Consider the following 20,525-nt stretch of genomic DNA (forward strand, 5'->3'; position numbering starts at 1 on the left):
CAGATGGCAAAACCACTCTTTAAAGTGAACTAAATAACCACTAACACAGCATAACTAAAACTCCTTCCTTGTTTGAGGTCTGACTTACCTATGACTGAAGTCAGAAACTCTGACACTAAGCGGACATAGGGTCTGTTTCCCAAAAGCCTTTATAAATTCTCTCATGCCCTTACAGCTGGACCCCGTTCACCTTAGACATAATGCTTATCCCGCCTGAATTAAGCGGACTGCCTGCATGAACAAAAGAGGTTAAGCGTGCAATTTAACCAGGGAGGGGGGGGGGAAATGAAACCTCTGAGTAATCACATCAAGAATGCCCTGAGTAACAAAACAAACTCGTTCGAATCCAAGGCGACGACCTGGAGGTGGATTCAGGTGCTCTCAGTACATGCAAATCACTTCACCAGAACTTCTGACTCTTGCTGTTCTGTTTAATCAGCACTGCTTCCTATGGCACACATTAAAAACAGCTGCAACCTTTTTTGCTGGGTCGGGAAGTCTGACAGCAGAAGGCACACGCAAGTGCTGTCACGGCAGAGTATGATCCCATTACTCGGTATTAGTGATAGCTTTGTACATGCAGAAGTATGGATATGCTATTTAATAAAATAGACCCATGATTTATTTTCATTAAAATCCATTAAAACACGATTTATTTCCATGTTTTCAATTTGAAAATGTGTTCTAATACAAGGTTTGGGGTTTTTTTTTCTTAAAAAAGGAGTTGTTTTGTGACATGTGCAATGGTAGAACCCCCCGTTATTTATATCTGTGCAGGATAAATGGCTTTTTAACTTGCAACATATAAACTAGGAATTAACAGCACAAACAGGCCTTAATCTGTTTGTGTTGGAGTTAAATAAGAATACGAAGAAGATACAGCAACCAGCACACTCTTCCTTATATAATCTAATTTTTATTTTTGTTTTCTTTTAGGTTGGAAGGCAGCCTGTTAAGAATTAAAATGTACTAATGAAAATTCTATAGGAGCACTAGATGAAAATACAATTGATCAAGTCTTAATTAGCTTAAAAAATTGACATGGTATTTCATTGGATACATCACAGAAGGCAAATTCTACGAAGACACCCTGTTGCTTTTTTTTTAATTATTTCTCTGCATTTTCATTCTTTATACTGCAGTCAAACTTTCTGCGAGGAAAGACTTAGCCCATGTTAACGCGTGGGCGCATCATCCTCACTACATCTTACACAATCCAAATGTCGTGACACGCCGCCCCATCTGCCTTAGGAAAAAAAAAAAAAACAAACCAAAAAGCAGAAATTTCCACCTAGCGTTTCTTGAAACACGACCTCTGAGAAATCACAACACTCGCAAAACACAAATGAAATACAAAAATCAGAAAACACACTCCAGCTTTACAAATTGGGTGTCGCTCCTGAGACAAGCTCCTCTGCTCTGTTTAGATGATGGGGTAACTCCTGTAACTAAGAGGGGCTTGGCTTGTCCTGCAACTACAGATAAAAACTACTGATATACTCCATGATGGATCAATTATTAACTTCCATCCTTAAGTCCATTGCGGGGGGAGGAAGGGGGGAGCACATTATAACTGTTTACCCAACGGCTCTGGCTTTCTGTTTCAAAATCAGTACAATCTGTTGAAGACGGGGTCACATACTGGATGAACGGGGTCACTGCCCTACCTACGTCTCTAAACGTGACTTCAAATGAGAGATGAAAATCTCGTCTTTTCCGGAAAAATAATAATAAAAAAAAAAGCCAACCCAAACCCCCAGCAGGTGCAGCTCTCCCCCTGCGGCTGCTAAAACCTGTTCAGCTCAGAGGTAACAGCTCATGCTTCGGTTCCTACAATCAGTGACCGTGGAAACCAGTGGTGCTTGAAGACAACACCTGTTTAGCTGATGGCTGTTCATTTCCCACTCACCTACACAGGCTGCTAAAGGTTGGATCCCGGCAATCTTTTGGGTTAAGATAATAAATACAGAAAGATGCTTTTGTGCCTGATGCGTTGCGGAAGCTACCGTCACTGTAGGAGCTGACAGTTTGAAGTGCTTAGCTTTAAGGAGCCACCTTTGGATCAATCACAGAATCCCACGGGGTTGGAAGGGACCTCTGGAGATCACCTAGTCCACCCCCCTGCCAAAGCAGGGCCACCCAGAGCAGGTCCCACAGGAACATGTCCAGGTGGGGTTTGAATATCTCCAGAGAAGGAGACTCCACCACCTCCCTGGGCAGCCTCTGACAGGGCTCTGCCACCCTCACAGCAAAGACGTTCCTCCTCATGTTTAAGTGGAACTTCTTATATTCAAGTTTGTGCCCATTTCCTCTTGTCCTGTCCCTGGGCACCACTGAAAAAAGACCACCCCATCGTCTTGACATCCACCCTTTAAGTATTTATAAGCATGACTTATAATAAGCAAGTATTTATAGGCATGATTTATAAGCATCCGTTAGTTGGTGAACTGGAGAACACAGCACACCAGAGCCAGCAGGAGTTAGAATTCTGCAGTGACGGATTATTTGAGAAAGCGAAACGTGAACTTTTAACGTGGTGACAACGCGAAAACACCTGCAGGGTTCAATACCCCGAGAGGCAGCGGGCACCGCCACCCACCCCGCGCCTGCTCACTGACTGCTTTCTGCCGCTTTTCACCCCAAAAAAGCGCCGCTCCCGGGCTCCGCTCGCACACAAGCCGAGAGGTCACAGCCCCCGCCTTCTCCATCCCAAGAAGGATGCAGAAGCCGCCTTCGGGCGCTGTCCTCCTGCCCAGCCCGGGGACCCGCAACCCAGGGCGGGTACCACCGCCGCTCTCCAGCCCCGCACCCGCACCCACGACGCCTTGAAACCCTCAGCCCCCCGTCCCCTTAAACCCTCCTGGGAACTACCGCGGGGCTTTCCCGGGGAAGACGGCGCCGAAAAAAACCACCAAACCCCACACGGGCGGCTGCGGAGCTCGGAAGGCCGAGGCGGCGCGGGGGGGGGACGGGGACGGCCGGGTGACGGCCCGCCGCGCTCGCTCAGGGGGATGCGGGGCTCCCCTCAGCCACCGTGAGGCCCGCTCCCCGCCTCCCGTCACGGTCCCCCTTCGACGGGCCCGGCCGGGCGGGGGAGCGGCGGGGCCTCACGTCCCCCAGGGAGCCCGGGTCCCGCTGTTCCCTCAGCGGGATGGCCGGCTGTGTGGTGTGCGGGGGTGTGCTGCTGAGGGAACAGGGGCGGGCAACGCCGGAGCCCCGCGCCCCACCGGCATCTCCAGCCTCCCCCGGGGCTGCCGAACTGATCACAGAGTCACAGGGGGTTGGAAGGGACCTCTGGAGATCACCTAGTCCAAGCCCCTGCCAAAGCAGGGCCACCCAGAGCAGGTCCCACAGGAACGTGTCCAGGTGGGGTTTGAATGTCTCCAGAGAAGGAGACTCCACCACCTCGCTGGGCAGCCTCTGCCAGGGCTCTGCCACCCTCACAGGAAAGAAGTTCCTCCTCAGGTTTAGGTGGAACTTCTCACATTCAAGTTTGTGCCCATTTCCTCTTGTCTTATCCCTGAAAAAAAGGCCAGCCCCATCCTTTTGACACCCTCCCTTGAAGTATTTAATAAGCATTGATCCCCAAGTCCCTCAGCCTGTCTTCATAAGAGAGATGCTCCAGGCCCCTCATCATCTCTGTAGCCCTCTGCTGTCCCCTCTCCAGCAGTTCCCTGTCCTTCTGGAACTGGGGAGTCCAGAACTGGACCCAGTGCTCCAGATGGGGCCTCCCCAGGGCAGAGCAGAGGGGCAGGATGACCTCCCTCCACCTGCTGGTCCCACTCTTCCTGATGCCCCCCAGGATGCCATTGGCCTTCTTGGCCACAACGGCCCATTGCTGGCTCATGGCCATCCTGTTGTCCACCAGGACTCCCAGGTCTTTCTCCTCAGAGCTGCTCTCCAGCAGGTCCCCCCCAACCTGTCCAGGTGCAGGGGGTTATTCCTCCCCAGGTGCAGCACCCTGCACTTGCTGAAGTTGAAGTTCATCAGGTTCCTCTCTGCCCAACTCTCCAGCCTGTCCAGGTCTCACTGGATGGTGGCACAGCCTTCTGGTGTGTCAGCCACCCCTCCCAGTTTTGTATTGTCAGCAAACTTGCTGGTACACTCCATCCCTTCATCCAGGTCATAATACCTAATAAACCTGGTACCTAAGGCAGATTTTATGTAGTTTATAAATGGTTAAACTGTAGAGAATCTTCTTTTAGAGAAGAAATGTAGCTATTTTAGCAACCATCGCAACTGGTTTCCAGGACCCAGTAAGATAAGGAAGGATGTCTGTGGCCCTGAGGATGTGGTGACCGAAGACAGGGATGCAACAAATATGGACATTGTCTGACAAACAGGTGGCAGCAGGGAGATCATTAGTGTTAATGAGCAATTAAGCAGTTAGAATGTTTTGCCAACATGAAAACTGAGCCAAAGCATGGGTGAAGAAGAAGATTGAGGAAGAAATGACCCTCACTCAAAATGAGGACCACCAGAAGGTGCGGCTGCGCATGCCCCAAAGCTCATTGTAATATGTAAATAAATTCTCGGAAATGTAATGAATATGCTAATGTTTCCTTGGCATGCCATTGAATATGTATACCTGTTGTGTCTAAAATTTGATAACAGTATTCGGGGTGCACCACAGGAGGAGCAATCCCTCGGTGCCGCAGTACGGAATGCCTGCTTTCTGAGCTTTACATTGACTTTTACAAAGCTTTACCCGCCGGCTTGCGGACACAGTTCGGCGCGGCTGCCCGATGGAGCCCACCGGACCGCTCTTTGCCGCCCAAACCCTTCCCTCCCTCGGGCTAGTCCCCCGGCGGAGGGCGAGGGGACACGGAGGGAGGGAAATCCTGTCAGCGGCGGGAAGATGGCGGCCCCGCTCCCTCAGGGAGAAGCGCGAGCCGCGTCTCCGTGGTAACGGAGCCTGCGCATGCGCGGGAGGAGGCTGCGCGGGCGCCCCGGGGGCGCTGTGAGGCGGCTGCGCGCGCGCGCGGTGTGAGGGCAGTGGCGGCGGCGGGATGAGCTGGGTGGCGGGGCTGCAGGCGGACTGTGAGGAGCTGCTCGGCGCCTTCCAGGAGGCCGACACCGTCCGCTTCGAGCGCTTCGCTGAGCTGTGGCGGGAGCGCCGGTTTCACACCATCTTCTAGTGAGTGAGGGGCTCCTCTGCGGCCTGGCCCGCCTGCCTCCGGGGAGGCTCCTCGGCGGCCTGGCCCGCCTGCCTCCGGGGAGGCTCCTCGGCGGCCTGGCCCGCTCAAAAGGCGGGGAGCTCGGCCCCCCCGTTCGCGCCCCTCTGGCTGTGCCCGGCCTTAGGGACCCCGGCTTTCCCCTCCCGAAGCCGCTGCTGAGCTCCCCCCGTGGTTATACAGGGGACCTTAAAGGGGGGGTGCCGGTGAGCCGCGTCTCCCTTCAGGGCTGGCGTTTGGGGCCTGGCCGGTGTGTGGGTGAATGGCAGCGAAGCATCAGTCCCCGTGTAATAACTGAAAAACAGGTCAGTTTGTTTTGTGCGTCAGTAACGCCTGTGATTTGAACACTGACGTATCAAGGAGCCTGTGGCAGTTCTCCTGAGATTAAAAAATATGATTGCAGGTCGCTGTGTTTTTCAGTAATTTAGAATAAATTTTCATGCAGTACCGTGTGGGAGCTTAAGATCTCTGTCTTAAAAGACTTCCCAGAACTTGAACCCTATGATAGTATGTCTTAAAACACCTAAAGCTTGTTTCTGTATTCTGAATTTTCTGAAGCCCGCGCTTTAATATTTACTTGCTTTAACGTGCTTCCTTTTTGTTTACTTCAGTGGTAGAATAAGAGCTTTGGAGAGGAATAAGCTCACAAAGAAGACTTTGGAGCTGGCACAGCAGTACTTCTTGCCCCCGTACGCTTTCCAGATCCGAGTTGGTGCTTTGTACCTTTTGTACGGGCTCTACAATACCCAGCTTTGCCAGCCAAAACAAAAGGTAATTGTGCTTGCGCTTTTATTCTCAGGAGACATTAGATGTAAGACACATTATATACCTCTGTCTGCTTTTCCGTTCTAAATGGGTAGGGCTTTCTTAAACATATTTAGAACCAGGTAGTCCCTTTGGAAAAGGCAGCCTTTCACACACCTGAGGGCTTGAGAACTTACAAGGCAGTGCCTGAAATATTGCTTATGCCTCCTACATTGTAGCTGTGGTCTCAGAAATCTTGGTTGCCAGATAGGAAGTTTTTCTCTTGTCAAAAAAGAAGATGACTAGCTTTCAAAATGGGAACAGAGAATGTGCTCATCAGCTTTAGGGTGAATTCTATTACAGCCCCTATTAGTCCTTAGAATTTCAGCAGGATGAAGACTGGCTGAATTATTCCCAGTTCCTGTTAATCAGAAGAAGTGAAATTTGTAACTAGGTTGAAAGGATGAATGTCTGAATGACGAGTCTCCTTGCTGCATTTATGATGAGAGGCCAGTATATGAAAGAGTTGGAAACTCAGTGCAAGTAGAAGTGGTTTACTTGGAAACTATGTGATATATGTTGAGTCCAAATTCTTTAAATAAGAAATGAGAGTTTTAAGTATTCTGTAATAATGATGTTGTGTCTCATATCTTAACTTCAGAGGAGTCAATACGTTTTATGGAGCTGAATTTAAGAAATTTTAATTGGTTGCTGTATAGCAACTGTTAGGGAGTCCAGGAATTACTGAAGCAGCTAACTTAGGTAGAGAGAAAACAAAGTGGGCAGAGTACATGGGAGAGGAAGAAAAGCATGAAGATAGGGATACTTGCAGTAACATTTCACTGGCAGCCAGTCATGGTACGAGTATTATTTTGTTATCATCTAGTCAGTGGGAGTCTCCTAGCTGTGTGTTGTTCCAGGCGTCCTGGAATGTGAAGGTTTAACTTTTTCAAATGTCAGAGAGGGTTTGTGTTCCATGTCACTGTCAAAGAAAATAACTGCAGCGAGAATATTTAACCCAACAATATACTAAGCTTATCTGCATAAAATTTTTTATAGTAGTGACAAATGTTATAGTAGGATTCTTTCTGTAATTCTGTGATCGTGTGATGTTACACCCTAGACATCCGAGTACTGCACGTAGTATAACATGATCACAGTAGTCAGCTGAATCCATTTTTTATTTGCTGAAAAGTGCAGGTCCATATGACAATATATAACTCTTTTGTTGCAGATCAGAATCGCACTCAAGGATTGGCCTGAAATCACAAAATTTCAACAGGATTTGATAGACTCCCAGCATTATGATGCAGCCTACATCTTTAGGACACTGCGGCTTGCGAGAGCGTTCCATTTCACAGCAATGCCAAAGCTAGTGAGTTAATACATTATGACTTACCATTTTTAATAAATATTCTTCAGCTTTCAGTGGCTGACAGTTCAACAGCACTCACGTTTAGTTTAGCCTTGAGGCTGTGGTGAAATACAACGTGTCTTGCTTTATGTAGCTAGGTGTGTGACGTAAAGCTTAGAGGATGTTTGAATGTAGCATGCTTATCACCTGAAAATATTTTTTCAGTATCTAATGTTTTTATTAGATTTGAGATGTCTTACCGTTTGTGGAAATGACTCTGGGTGCTGCATTAAATTTTTGATGAGGGAATAATTTTTGAAAAATCCTGAGTGAGCACTTGACAGTGAAGCTGCATGCTTTTGTTGATGAGATGGTTTTATGCCTTTCAGCAACAATCTCTTGATTGTTGGATATGCAATAAGAATTCTGAAGAGGAGGTGCCATTTTAAGTTTGCTTTTAGATTACAAAACATTGTCTCTTGCTTTAGCTAAACTACAGAACTAAGAGGAAGATTCAGGAAAACGAATTTAAAGAAGAATTTAAGGACCCAAGTAACAGAGTAAACACCCTCATCACTAATGATGTACTGGAGGTACAGTAACTTTTAAACTACAGAGTTTAAAATAGAGTTTTACACTGGGGTTTGTTTGTTTGGTTTTGTTGGTTTTTTGTTTGTTTGTTTGTTTTTGTGGTGTTTGGTTGTGTTTTTTTCTTATTCTGTTGTCCAAGAGCTATAACCTCTCTAATTAGCACAGTCTTGTCCTTTGTAAGTCTTCGTTTGGAATCCAGACTAGGGTAATAGTCTGTGCCAGCAAGTTAATTGAATACTCTGAAACACAACATTTATTTTGGAAGAATTGTGGTACCTTTCCCAATACTGAAATATGCTCTAATGTTTTGTGGTTCTGCCTCAGTAGGATGTAAAAAGGGAAGGGTATAAATGGTTAATTGTCACTTGGGCAGAGAAAAATGGAAAATGGCAGGTCAGGGGAAGCATGTTAGTTTTGATGTGTCTGCAGGTTGCAGCTGGAGTCTTAGCACTTCTGGTTAATGTGACTACTTACCTGAAAGTTTATAGCCTTCTCTAATCTTTATTTCTCCTTCTAAAGCTTGGTTTTGTTTAATATGTAATACATTTTTATAAAAAAAAAAAATTAATCATTCAAGTCATTCAAGGTTCTTTCATTGTTCATTATGAATCAGTAATAGATCTTTGTTTACAGGTTTTTCCAGTTGCTGCTAGCAAATATGCATCATCAGTAAGGTTGGCTACAGTGGTACAGAAATCAGCAATCTGTGAAATGACAGGGTGAGAAGACCTTCCCCTAAAGGAGGAATTACATTTCTTCCTCCAAAGAGATGAAAATAGGCCACCGTATCAGAATGAAACCTCAACCCTGATCCTGATTATCACTGGGACTTCCTTCTTAATTTAAATAATGAATGATACTCTTTCTTCTTTTGCTTATTTGGCGGACTGGTTGCACAATGCTAGGTAGCAGTATTGCTAGGATCCCTAAAACTGTTCTGAAACAAACAGAATCTGTTTCTAACACTCCTGCTAGTTCACTGGTCTCCTCAGAATGGTTTGTATAAGCCTGGTTTTGCTCATTGAGCACTACAATTGCTTTAGTGCTGGAATTTTTTTTTTTTTTTTTCTGAAAAGAGTCTGTTTTCTTATTTTAGGAACTGATGAATATTCATGACCACTATCAGAAAATGAAGTGTGTCATTTCAGCTGACAAATCCCAGCCAGACAAGGCCCTGAGCTTGATAAAAGATGAATTTGTAATTACTCTTAAAGACATAACTTTGGAACATCAGGAATGGCAACAGAAGAGAATGGTAGGTAATATCAGCCATTACACGGTGGTAACTTAGCAGATTGTGTGAATGTGTAAAAAGTGTCTTAATGTAGTGTGCATAATTCATGAATCTCAGGCTTAAGTAGAAGGAACTGTAACACTGAAGACATGAAATGAGGCAGAGTTATGATATGGGCAGGGGGTTGGAACTTGATGATCTTTAAGGTCCCTTCCAACTCTAACTGTTCTGTGGTTTGATGATAAAACCAGGGGCATTTGGACTAGATGACCTTTAAAGCTGTCTTCCAGACTGTTCTATTTTTCTAAGTATTGGAATGACCATAGGAAATGCCTCTGTAACACTTATCCTTGGGTCGAGGAAAGGTCATAGTGTAAGACCGATAAACAAAATAGGCACCTGTGTGAATACTTGTTTTGTTTTTCACAGTTCTTGGATTTTAGCTGCCTTGTATGTGTCAGACACTTTAAAAAGTATTTTGTGCGTCTTTTTTCAGAAATTATTCCTAGATGCTAAAGAAACTGATGAAATATCAAGCAAAAAGGAAGAACAGGCTTTACTAGAATCCGAGGTAACTAAAACGAACTAGTTTGCTACATTGTGCAGGCAAAATCAGTTAGTTTTTTGACTTCAGATTACAGGCTAAACAGTGTATTCACTGTATGTCAGTGAAAGTAAGTTCCCGAAGTAGCTGGTTGAGTTGGTTGAGGATTTTTTTTTTTGGCTTTAAATTGCATTGTTTTCTGTTAAGCTGTGAGCATTCGTGACTGTGATAGCTCTTGGATGCTTGCAATAAAAAGCTTGCAATAAAAGCCCCTCTTTCACATGAGGAGGGGAAATAGCTGTATTTTCTGGCCAAATTCCCTTATGGTTACTTCCAAGCGTGATAGTGATTTTTTTTTTTTAATGCTACAAAATTATCTCATGTTTTATTTACCTGTTTATTTCAGTTTTGAATTTGAGTAAGATGTGAAAGTTCAAATTTGATTTTTCATGTCCTGGTCTTGGTGAAAGCAACCAAAATTATGCTCTGTCTTTTTAATGTAATTTGAACCTTTTTTTTTTTTTTAAAGTATCAGTTTGGCAGTATTCTAATATAGGTCTAATTATAGAATTACTGCTGTAGTGAGATATTGCTGAAGTAATTGTCTGATTTCATGTTTCAATATTGCTATAATAGAACATGGGAATGTTTTCTTACTGATCTTTTGGTTCTTTGCAGGGTTCTGAAAGAGCAAGTGCATTGGCTAGAATCAAATACAGGTCTTACTCTGCGGTTGTTGAGGTAGGTGTAAGATTTGATGATAGGGCTATTTAGTTAGGGATATCTATTTAAAAATAAATACCAGTTTAATGTAAACGATGGCTGCAGAAGGAAGGGGTTAAAATTGCACTCTGCAATTCAGCCTTTGAATGTTCTGGTGAAACCTGAAGTTCTTATTCTTGTTAGATTTATGGGAACAATGCAGATATGGTCTATTCTTGGGGGAGTTCAATGTACAAGGCATCTTTTAATGTCAATGCTCTTTATTTTTAAGTAGATGGAATTTTAAACAGATGGAATAAAATACTTGCGAGTTTAATTGCTCAAATTCCTTGAAGCTTAAATATTGGAATCTCCAAAGACGCTTGCAAAAGTAGAGCTTGGGAGTTGGGAGTCAGATGGGAGTTCTTGGAAACATTATTTCTATAACTTCTACTTTAAAAATATTCTTGATTTTTCTTTTTTATAGCAGGCCTATGATAAACATTACATCTTTCCTTGTTTATTAAAATATCTTGTTGGAAAAATGCATTATTAAATAAAACAGAGGTCTGTAATGTACAACAGATCAGACTTGTCAATATGCAGTGATAATGTTTTCTAGGCATCTAAACAAAATATGATAGTAAAGAAGCTTTGTGATGCCACAGTTTTTCAAAGTGTTCTTTTGCTTGCACACAGCGGGGCAGGTTGATGCCAACAGAGGGTGGTTTGAGAATAAAGGAATGTTTCATTACCTGGTTTTTAAGTGACACATCCATTAAATCATGGAAGGGCACTGTCCTATTAAACTGAAGAACCGTAGCTAGTGGGAATCTTCCTTCTCTCTCTCCCTGCTTTCTCCACCCTGACACCCTGAAGAAGTTGATGCCTCTGGTCCTTGCTGACTTGTGACATACAGTAATATGTGGCTGTAGCATTTTAGCTTTCTTGCATCATTCCTGTGTATGTGTTGGTTCTAGGCTTCCAAATCCAGAAGACATCGTCAAGTAAAATTAGAATCTTCTGAATCAGGCTCGAATTATGGGAAATCCCCAAGCCGGAGTAAAAAAAAACAGTAGGAGACCACAGCCAGCAAGGACAAGAGATGCTGTGGAAATAAAAGGTATTTCTCTGTTCTATTTGTGGATCTGGAGAGACTGCAAAAGTTTATCCTTTGCTGTGCTAGCTGAGGCAGCTGGGTTAAATCTCTGTGTTGATTAGCAGAGGTAAAAGATTAAAGAAATATTTTGTGATACCAGTATTGTAATTGAACCTTTCTGTTTTCCACAGTCTGGTCAGGTAAAAAGGCAATGTAAGAGCATGCAGTTTATAGTTAATCTTAAGTCTTATGCACAGTCCTGCTGTAATCATGTCCTGGAAATCATGTCCTCGGAAAAGCATGTTCTGTGTGGCGGTGATTTAGGTTTTCCTATTGCCATATAACAGACATACTGGATATTAAGATATGTGTCTAACTTTTTCTTCTTTTGTCAGGCTGATTTTCACCAAAAAGCTTCAAAAATAGAAGCCATCTTGTTAATACTATCTCCATGATATCCAAAATAAACCTTAGCTGTTTCTATTCTATTCCTGGGCTCTTGAAGGAATATCCTCTATTATTTCTGAAAAGAAAATGTTATCAGTGTCTTAATGACAATGCTTTGTAAGGCTGGTACCTTCACTATCACATCGGTCATTCTCCTCCATCTGATACTTGTCATTTATTTCGTACTTTATTACTGAAATTTTTATTATTTTCATGTGAATTCAGATACTTTGTCAATAACAGATGCAGTTTCAGAACTCTTTTCAAATTGTTTTCTTAATCCCACTATTGCTATTATTATATTCTAACAGGGTAAGATTTGTTTAGCTTATAGCTAGACTTAATTTTTACTTTCTTGACCAGATTTTTTTTTACTCCTGTGACTTGTTTTTTCTGGTTCTGTTCTGTAATTCTATTTTATTTTTCCTGATAATGGATATTTCAGCTAGGAATAAAAACAATTTTAAGGAACAAACTTTTTTTTTTTTTTTTTGAAAGCAGTTTGGAGTTCTTAAGTCCAGTCTCTGGGATCTTTTTTCTTAATTAGAAAGTGCACCCTGGAAGGAAATAGTTTTAAGTGCTTGTATTTCATACAGTTCTGGGTTATTTATAAATAACAACAAGAAATATTATGGAATATTAAGTGTGAGTGCCTGTAATCTCCCCTTGAATCCTGTGGGAGGAATAGAATTTTGTGAGTGACAAGAATGACTGGGTGAATGTGGATGAAAATACTTTTAAGAAAGAATAAGTAAGTGAGGATACGGTGAACATTTTTAAAAGAAAACTGGACTGGGAGCTCCTTTCTGCCTCAGAAGAGTTTTGGAAAAAAAATTTATTTACCTGATGCAAAGCTCTTAAATGAATCTTTTCCATTTCTTTTCTGATAGAGATCAAGTCTTGGAACTTGAGGTCTGACTAGTTTCAACATGAGTTTAACGTAAGACCTGGGGTGAGGGTTCGTTGTTAGATCAAAAGAGGAGGTGAGGAAGGAAAGGCAGATCAGGCTCTATCTCAGGTCTCTGTTGGAGAGACCCTATCCGGTGTTGCTGATCTTTGGTGTATCTGAGCTGACCAGTGATTTATTTAGTTAGTTGTTTCACTTTCATAGCATTATGTCACCTGGATTGGTGCAGTTTTTTGCACATACTTTCCAGGTATTTGCACATCCCCATCTCTCTTTTTTTTTTTCCGAAGACTCTCTTTAGATCTCTTTATCTTCTGGTTCTAAAAACATGGGAGATAACTTTCCTGAAGGAAATCATCTTTCTGATATCTAGCTTTTAAACTGATAGAAATTGCTCTGCCACTTAAGTTCATTTTAAAGGTTAAATGAAATTGAACAGAAAAATAGTTTTAAATAAACTTTACTTTGAAGGCAGTGATTTCATTTCAAAGTTCCAAAGGCTTACTTAAGCTTACAAAAGCTGACAGTTTTTCCTAAAAATGTATCTGCAGGTGAAATGCAAGTGGCAAAGGAAACTGTTACTCGGCATATTGGGATGCCTGTAATCACAGAAGAGGAGAACCCAGATGAAGAAGGTAGAATTGAAATTCTAACAAACTGGCTCTCTACTATGCTGTATTTTTTTGAAACTAAAGCTGATGTTCAACCGTGTGTTGCTGCCTGGCAGAAGCTAGATTAGTTTTTAGCCTATAAATGGTTGCGTGAAAATTGAAGCTTTCCTCTGAGACTTTATGAGAACACTCCCGTGTGGCAAAATCCTGAGAGTCATGGTTTTTTCTCTGTAGATTTGCATTATAGTGTGTTCAGAGTTAAAATTGGTCCAGTTCAAAGGAGACTCACTCTGCTGTAACACAAATCTGGCTTGAAGAGTTCCAGCGTGTAGGGAAAAGTGATTTTTCAGTCATGCTCCAACATACAGAAGATATCTGTCCTAGTAGCTCTGGGAACTTAGGTAATTTGCACTTGAGGTTAGAATAGCCCTTGCTGCCTTCAGCTTTGTGGAAGTGAAGGGACACAGAAGTTTTCCCTCGAGCCTTCGTTTCAGCTGGGCAGTGCTTCAAGGATTAGGTTCCAGTACAGGGGTACAGTAACAGCATCTTCTGCTATGTTAGAAGTTGTCTGACATAGCTGGGGTGGGATTCTGGGAACCGTGGCAGAAGAGGGGATGACTTTGCTATCGCTCATGTTACTGGAAGTAATGTAATTTTTAGATGGAAGCAATGGTAAAGCGGGTTTTTCTAAGCTGACTGGTGGAGTTGCTCCACAGAAGCATCAAATGCATATAGTCCAAATTGAGATATTAGAGGACTTTGAACTGCTCTGCAACTCAGAAGCTTCAGGGTCTATTTTCTGTATCCCTTGAGGAGAACATAAGCACCATGGAACAGACACAGTACAAAGAAAGTTGCATCCTGTGGAGGTACCTTATTTAGCTGCCCTCTAGGAAGAGTCCAGTGTGCTGCTGCTTTGCTGCCATCCCGCAAACGTGGGTACTGTTCCCCGGAGAGGAGTTGGCCAGCTAACGGCGTGATTTCCACTGGCAGCTCCAGCTGGGAATGATGGGCCTTGCTTACTTAGCAGAAGGCAGACTTGATAGACATGGGGTGCTGGTCCTTAACCTGGAAGAGCAGGATTTAATTAGATTGCTTAAAGGCATAGCAAAGGGTTAAGTACAACTTCTGGAAAGCTTTAATGACATAGATGAGTGTGAGGAGTATATCTTTTGGGGTTAATTTACCATTCAAAACTGTATGTAATGGAAGAATATTTCATACAAAGGAGCACAGTAACTATTAAATACATTTATAGTGAGGTAGCACATATCTGCTCTTTTTAAAAGCAAAAGAGCATCTTGTACTGAACTGAGATTACATTCTCTGATAACCTTTGTTGTAGACAACGTGAATTTGTTCAATTTTTAGATCATCAGATTGAAGGCCCAATGGTGCATTTAATGTTGTACTTTATTTACTTACTTTCCCTTCAAGTTGTTGTGGACAAAAAGTTTCTTCCTAAGTCAGGAACATTCTTCATTTCTCAGAATTTGTCAGCAAATGCTGAAGCATTAATATTACCCATAAGCAATCTCTTCAGGTATTTTGGGCTTAATTTTTTGAGTATTCCATTTTTCAAATTCATAATGAAATCTTAAAGGTGTTCATGAGGAGTAGAAAGCTCTCAAGACTAAGTAAGTTTTGAAGAACAGTATTTTGCTCATCAGTAGAATTTTGATTGGTATTGGATTATAGTGTGCTATAAAATGCTGAAAGATTTTTTTTTTCCATATTTAAAACCATGGGGAGAGGGCTTGGGAGGGGATCTCATGAGCTCATCTAATTAATTTCTTTCGCTGGGCAGAATTAAGTCTACATTAATCACTCCCATCAACAGAAAAATCTCTTTATTTCCTTTCAGAACTATCTCTCCCCAAGAGGAAAAGAAGATGTTAGAGGGTTCTGTCGGAGAAGCACTAATGTGAATTTAATGACAAAACGTAAATGTCAGAGGTAACACCAAGTGCTTGTTTTTGGATGCCTTCGAGAGTACAACAAGAAGTGTCTGGGACAAGAACTGCAGGTGATGCTGGAATACTGGTAGTGACTGGTACACCTTAGCTGTCTCACGGTACAGCACCTGATGCCTTGGTTCACCTTGTGAAAGCTCGTGGGAGACAAAGTTGCTGTGCCCTGTCTGAGATAGAAAGAGAAGATGTTTGCTTCTTGCGTTTAGTTTGTACGATGTGAGTTATCACTTGGAACTCGTGTTGATCTGCAACCATCTTTTTAGCTGAGACTGTTGAAAGAGCAGCTCACAAAACGTTTGCCTGTATGAGATGTGTTTGGAATCAGTTATCTTTGAACACAAAGTCAAGGTTACCGACTGTTTAAAATTAGTACAATAAATTATTTTTTACAGTTTAGTTGCTCCGTTTGCAATTTCAGCAAATGTTTGTCATGGTTTGATCCCACAGGTGTGGGAAACAAGCGTGGCGATAAGCCTTTTATCGTACTTCTGCTGTACTCTGTCTCCAGCAGGTCTGGTATCAGTGGATATTCAAATGAAGAGACATCAAGTGAAGTTATTAATTCACCAGATGCCCCTAAGCTGTATAAATTGGAGAGGGGATGTGGAAGAAGTGGGTGTGGAAATAAACATGAAGCTTATGACTGAGTACAGGTACAGAATGGGAAAATTCTTGTGAGTCAACAGTATGGCAGAAAAAGCGAACAGACTGAGAGTCCTGAGCTGGGGTATTTTCTGTAAACAATAACAAGCACTAGAATTGGTGTCACCGTTCAGCCCTGCAAGGGTAGAGCCTTAAATACCCCCTTCTCACCACAACAGTTCAAGAAGAACGTGGATAGTTACTTGGTATCTTCTCCAGTTGATCATAGCTGTGCTATCAAGAAAGCCAAAGGACGTGTCCTCTCTGACAAGAAGAAATATAAAATAGAAATTTGAAAGATTTTGAATATGCCAGGGGCTGAAACTGAGTTAATTTGTTTTGTAGGGTGACTCTCAAAGGCCAAAGGAATTGAAGTGCCTGTATCTAGAAGAAGAAATGCTAAATGGAAATATAACTATCTGAATATAAAATGGACCTGAATGTGTTAGTTGGTAAGAAGGAAGGGGCCTAAATGATAAACAGGTTGGACACTGGAAAATCTACTAAGTCCCGGGATTGCACTCAGAACCTTGGTAATGGAAAAAGAGGAAATGCTGTAATAAAGACAAAACCTTACTGTGTAGTAAACCGAATAATTGAATATTCTGTTACCAGCACAAACTCTGTGCATTCCTACTCCTAGTTTTTGATAAGCAGATGCAAGAGACAAAGAGACCTCTTGAAGAAAACTTACCCCAGACTTTTTTTTTTTTTTGTAAAAATTGTCTGCTCATCTCGGTGCAGTTAGGATCCTGTTGGTAGTGCTGCGTCTGTCAGGTTTGTTGCTGCCAGCTGCTGGAGTTGGTACGCAGCTGACAGCAGCTTTCTGGTGTCCTCGCATGGCAGGGGGCAGACAGCACTAGAGGTGCAAGAGGGGAGCAATTTGGCTAAATTTGGAGATAAAGTGCAGTGGGCTACTCGACTCTGTTCTTGGTTAACCCCTGGATGGCTAAGAAAGGTAGTAGGTGAAGAGGGAGGGTGCTTTGTAGGAGACACTGTGACTACAGCTTCCAGTTCTTCACGGAGGAGTTTCTTCACTTGGGAAGTTGCTTAAGGATGAACTTGACAGCACCCGTGTTTCTAAGCAGGGAGGTTAAGCGAGGTCTTCCAGCTGCGTAGGGTTTGGTTCTTCCCTTGAAGAGGAAACTTGAAAGTGATTTCTTTTTTCCTATTCCCCCTCCAACTTGCAGGTTTCTCAACAGGCTATTTTCAGCTAAATTATTATTGTTTAATATATTTGGAATGAGTTTATTTTAATATATATAAGGAATATGTTTAAAACTGCTCCCTGCAGTGGCACTTTTCATGACATGACCATCTTGTTTGCCTCTCCTTGTGTCTTTGAACTATCCCAAGACCCAAGTAGGAGAACTTTTCAGAATTTTTGATATTCAGTGACCTGTGTCTTCCTGAGCACATCAACGTGACTTTACTCTTCGCCTGACCCGTATCTCTCAGGACTGTAAACTCCACCAGTGTGTGATCGCTGCAGCCCAGCCTGCCTCCAGTCTTGTGTTGGTGACCATCAGGTCCAGTATCAGGTCCCTACTGGTGGGGCTGTCTACCACCTGGCTTAAGAAGTTATCTTTGATGCACTCCCTGCCTCCAGTCTTGTGTTGGTGACCATCAGGTCCAGTATCAGGTCCCTACTGGTGGGGCTGTCTACCACCTGGCTTAAGAAGTTATCTTTGATGCACTCCAGGAATCTCCTGGATTGCCTACACCTCCTCATGCTGCTTTTCCAGCAGATGTGGGGGTGGTTGGAGTTCTCCAACAGGAGGAGGGCCTGTGAGCGTGATGCCTCCCATATTATGAAAACGAGTGTTCTTTAATTTGTTTATAAATTATGTGGATGTAAAATGGAAGTTATACTTAAGTATAGACTTTGAACTGCTGACTGTATGCAGTGGTAGTATTTCAAAACAGCCCTGAGGACTTGGGAGAAGAGACGGCACAACGTATTGGAAGGTGGTGTGAAGCCACTTAATCCCCTGAGTTGGATTTCTCTGTGAAATTTCAGACTCCTGCCCGGGCCGTGCACGGTCTCCCCCGGGCCCAGGGGTGCAGCTGCCTTTCACGCCTGACAAAATCACAGCATGATATGGGGTTGGAAGGGATCTCTGGAGATCATCTAGTCCAACCCCCTGCCAAAGCAGGGCCACCCAGAGCAGGTCCCACAGGAACGTGTCCAGGTAGGTTCTGAATGTCTCCAGAGAAGGAGACTCCACCACCTCGCTGGGCAGCCTCTGCCAGGGCTCTGCCACCCTCAGAAATGAAGAAGTTCCTCCTTATGCTTACATTCAAGTTTGTGCCCATTTCCTCTTGTCCTGTCCCTGGGCACCACTGACAAAAGACCGGCCCCATCCTCTTGACACCCTCCCTTGAAGTATTTATAAACATTGATCAGATCCCCCCTCAGCCTTCTCTTCTCCAGACTAAAAAAGCCCCAAGTCCCTCAGCCTCTCCTCCTGAGATGCTCCAGGCTCCTCATCGTCTTTGCAGCCCTCTGCTGTCCCCTCTCCAGCAGTTCCCTGTCCTTCTGGAACTGGGGAGCCCAGAACTGGACCCAGTGCTCCAGATGGGGCCTCCCCAGGGCAGAGCAGAGGGGCAGGATGACCTCTCTCCACCTGCTGCTCACACTCTTCCTGATGCCCCCCAGGATGCCATTGGCCTTGGCCGCCAGGGCCCATTGCTGGCTCATGGTCATCCTGTTGCCCACCAGGACTCCCGGGTCTTTCTCCTCAGAGCTGCTCTCCAGCAGGAGCCCCCAGCCCCCGGGCAGCGCTCCCTCCCCCGGCTCCCCGCGCTGCCCCGCGTTGGGCAGAGGCAGCGCCGCTCCTCCCCGCAGCCCCGGCTCCCCCGACCCTCCCCACGCCCAGGCGGGGAGGCGCCGGGCGGGTCAGCGCGCTCCCTCTTCTCGCCGCCGGCCTCCCCGCCGGGCTCCGCCGCCATCGGGCAGCGAGGGGCGGGTCCTTTCAAGCTGAGCGTGTTCACTGAACTGCTCGGCGCTGCCCCAAAGCAGCTTCCACGTGTGCCATGTTGCTGCCGAGCTTAACCCGCAGCCTTAATTAGCGGTGGGGTTTCTCGTTAGCCTGGCGCTCGCCTTGTCAGATCCCTGCAATCATCTCCTGCCCTTTGCGGGGCTGCGTAGGTTTCTGTTGTACGGGGTGGTGATGATGTTGATGGTGGTGGTGGTGGTGGTAGTGATGTTGATGGTGGTGGTGGTGGTGGTGGTGGTAGTAGTGATGTTGATGGTGGTTGTGGTGGTTGTAGTGGTGGTGGTGGCGGTGGCGGTATAGATGAGAAGCTAGGCAGTGGGCACTTGCAGCCCAGAAGGCCAACCCCATCCTGGGCTGCATCAAAAAAAGTGTTGCAAGCACGTCCAGAGAGTGGATTCGGCCACTTGGCTCTGGTGAGACCTCACCTGGGGTGCTGTGTGCAGGTCTGGAGCTCTCAGTATAGGAAAGATATGGACCTGATGGAGCAGGTCCAGAGGAGGGCCACTAAAATGCTCAGGGGGTTGGAGCACCTCTGCTACGAGGACATGCTGAGGGAGCTGGGGTTGTTTAGCCTGGAGAAGAGGGGGCTCTGGGGAGACCTAATAGTAGCCTTCCAGTACCTGAAGGGGGCTACAGGAAGGCCGGGGAGAGCCTGTTTACAAAGGCCTGCAGTGATACGACGATGGGAAATGGCTTTAAGCTGGAGAGGAGCAGATTTAGATTGGATATTAGGAACAAGTTCGTTACTATGAGGGTGGTGGAGCACTGGAACAGGTTGCCCAGGGAGGTGGTTGAGGCCCCTTCCCTGGAGATATTCAAGGTGAGGCTTGACGAGGCCCTGGGCAACCTGGTCTAGTTGGGGGTGTCCCTGCTGACTGCGGGGAGGTGGGACTAGATGACCCTTGGAGGTCCCTTCCGGCCTGGACCATTCTATAATTCTGTGGTGGTTGTGATAGTGATGGTGGTGTGTGCTGCCTGTGCCCTCCACATGGGAAGCAATGAGCAGGTGGGCATAGGCAGGTGGACACCAATTTTAGGGAGCATAAAGAGATATTCAAGGTGAGGCTTGACAAGGCCCTGGGCAACCTGGTCTAGTTGGGGGTGTCCCTGCTGACTGCAGGGAGGTTGGACTAGGTGATCTTTGGAGGTCCCTTCTGGCCTGGACCGTTCTATGATTCTATAATAGGAAAGCCTGCTTTGCAGCTCCTAATGAACAGGTGTTCTGGTAATTACAGGAGGCTTGCCATTATCTGTGCGCTTCTTCACCTGTGGAGACTCAGAGTTGTTGGGTTTTCTGACCATGCCACAATACAATGATTTCAGGGATGGTTGCCTTCTGGGTTTGGGTTGATTAGGTTGTTGCCCGATGACACCTACCACCTTGGCTGCAGAGGGCAGATGTTTTTCTTAATATTTCTGATCCCAGCACTGGTGAGTTAAAACCTGAATTGCTACTGTTAGCCACAGTCCTGGTGATCTTCTCGTGATTCACTGTAGAAACACC

At 44.7% G+C, this 20,525-nt stretch overlaps 1 protein-coding gene across 1 annotated transcript; it reads left to right on the plus strand.

The window, feature by feature from the left end:
- The first annotated feature begins 4,984 nt into the window (after window positions 1-4,984).
- On the plus strand, window positions 4,985-15,776 carry SNAPC1 (small nuclear RNA activating complex polypeptide 1). The gene is given in 11 exon segments (XM_014966568.1): window positions 4,985-5,137; window positions 5,786-5,945; window positions 7,153-7,293; window positions 7,761-7,865; window positions 8,960-9,118; window positions 9,594-9,668; window positions 10,320-10,382; window positions 11,324-11,407; window positions 11,409-11,466; window positions 13,348-13,431; window positions 15,272-15,776. Coding segments are annotated over 11 exon segments (1,092 nt in total). The 5' UTR covers window positions 4,985-5,009; the 3' UTR covers window positions 15,307-15,776.
- The last annotated feature ends 4,749 nt before the right edge of the window (window positions 15,777-20,525 follow it).

This window comes from Calidris pugnax, unplaced genomic scaffold, assembly GCF_001431845.1.
Source record: "Calidris pugnax isolate Ruff unplaced genomic scaffold, ASM143184v1 scaffold74, whole genome shotgun sequence".
NCBI classification, from domain to species: domain Eukaryota; kingdom Metazoa; phylum Chordata; class Aves; order Charadriiformes; family Scolopacidae; genus Calidris; species Calidris pugnax.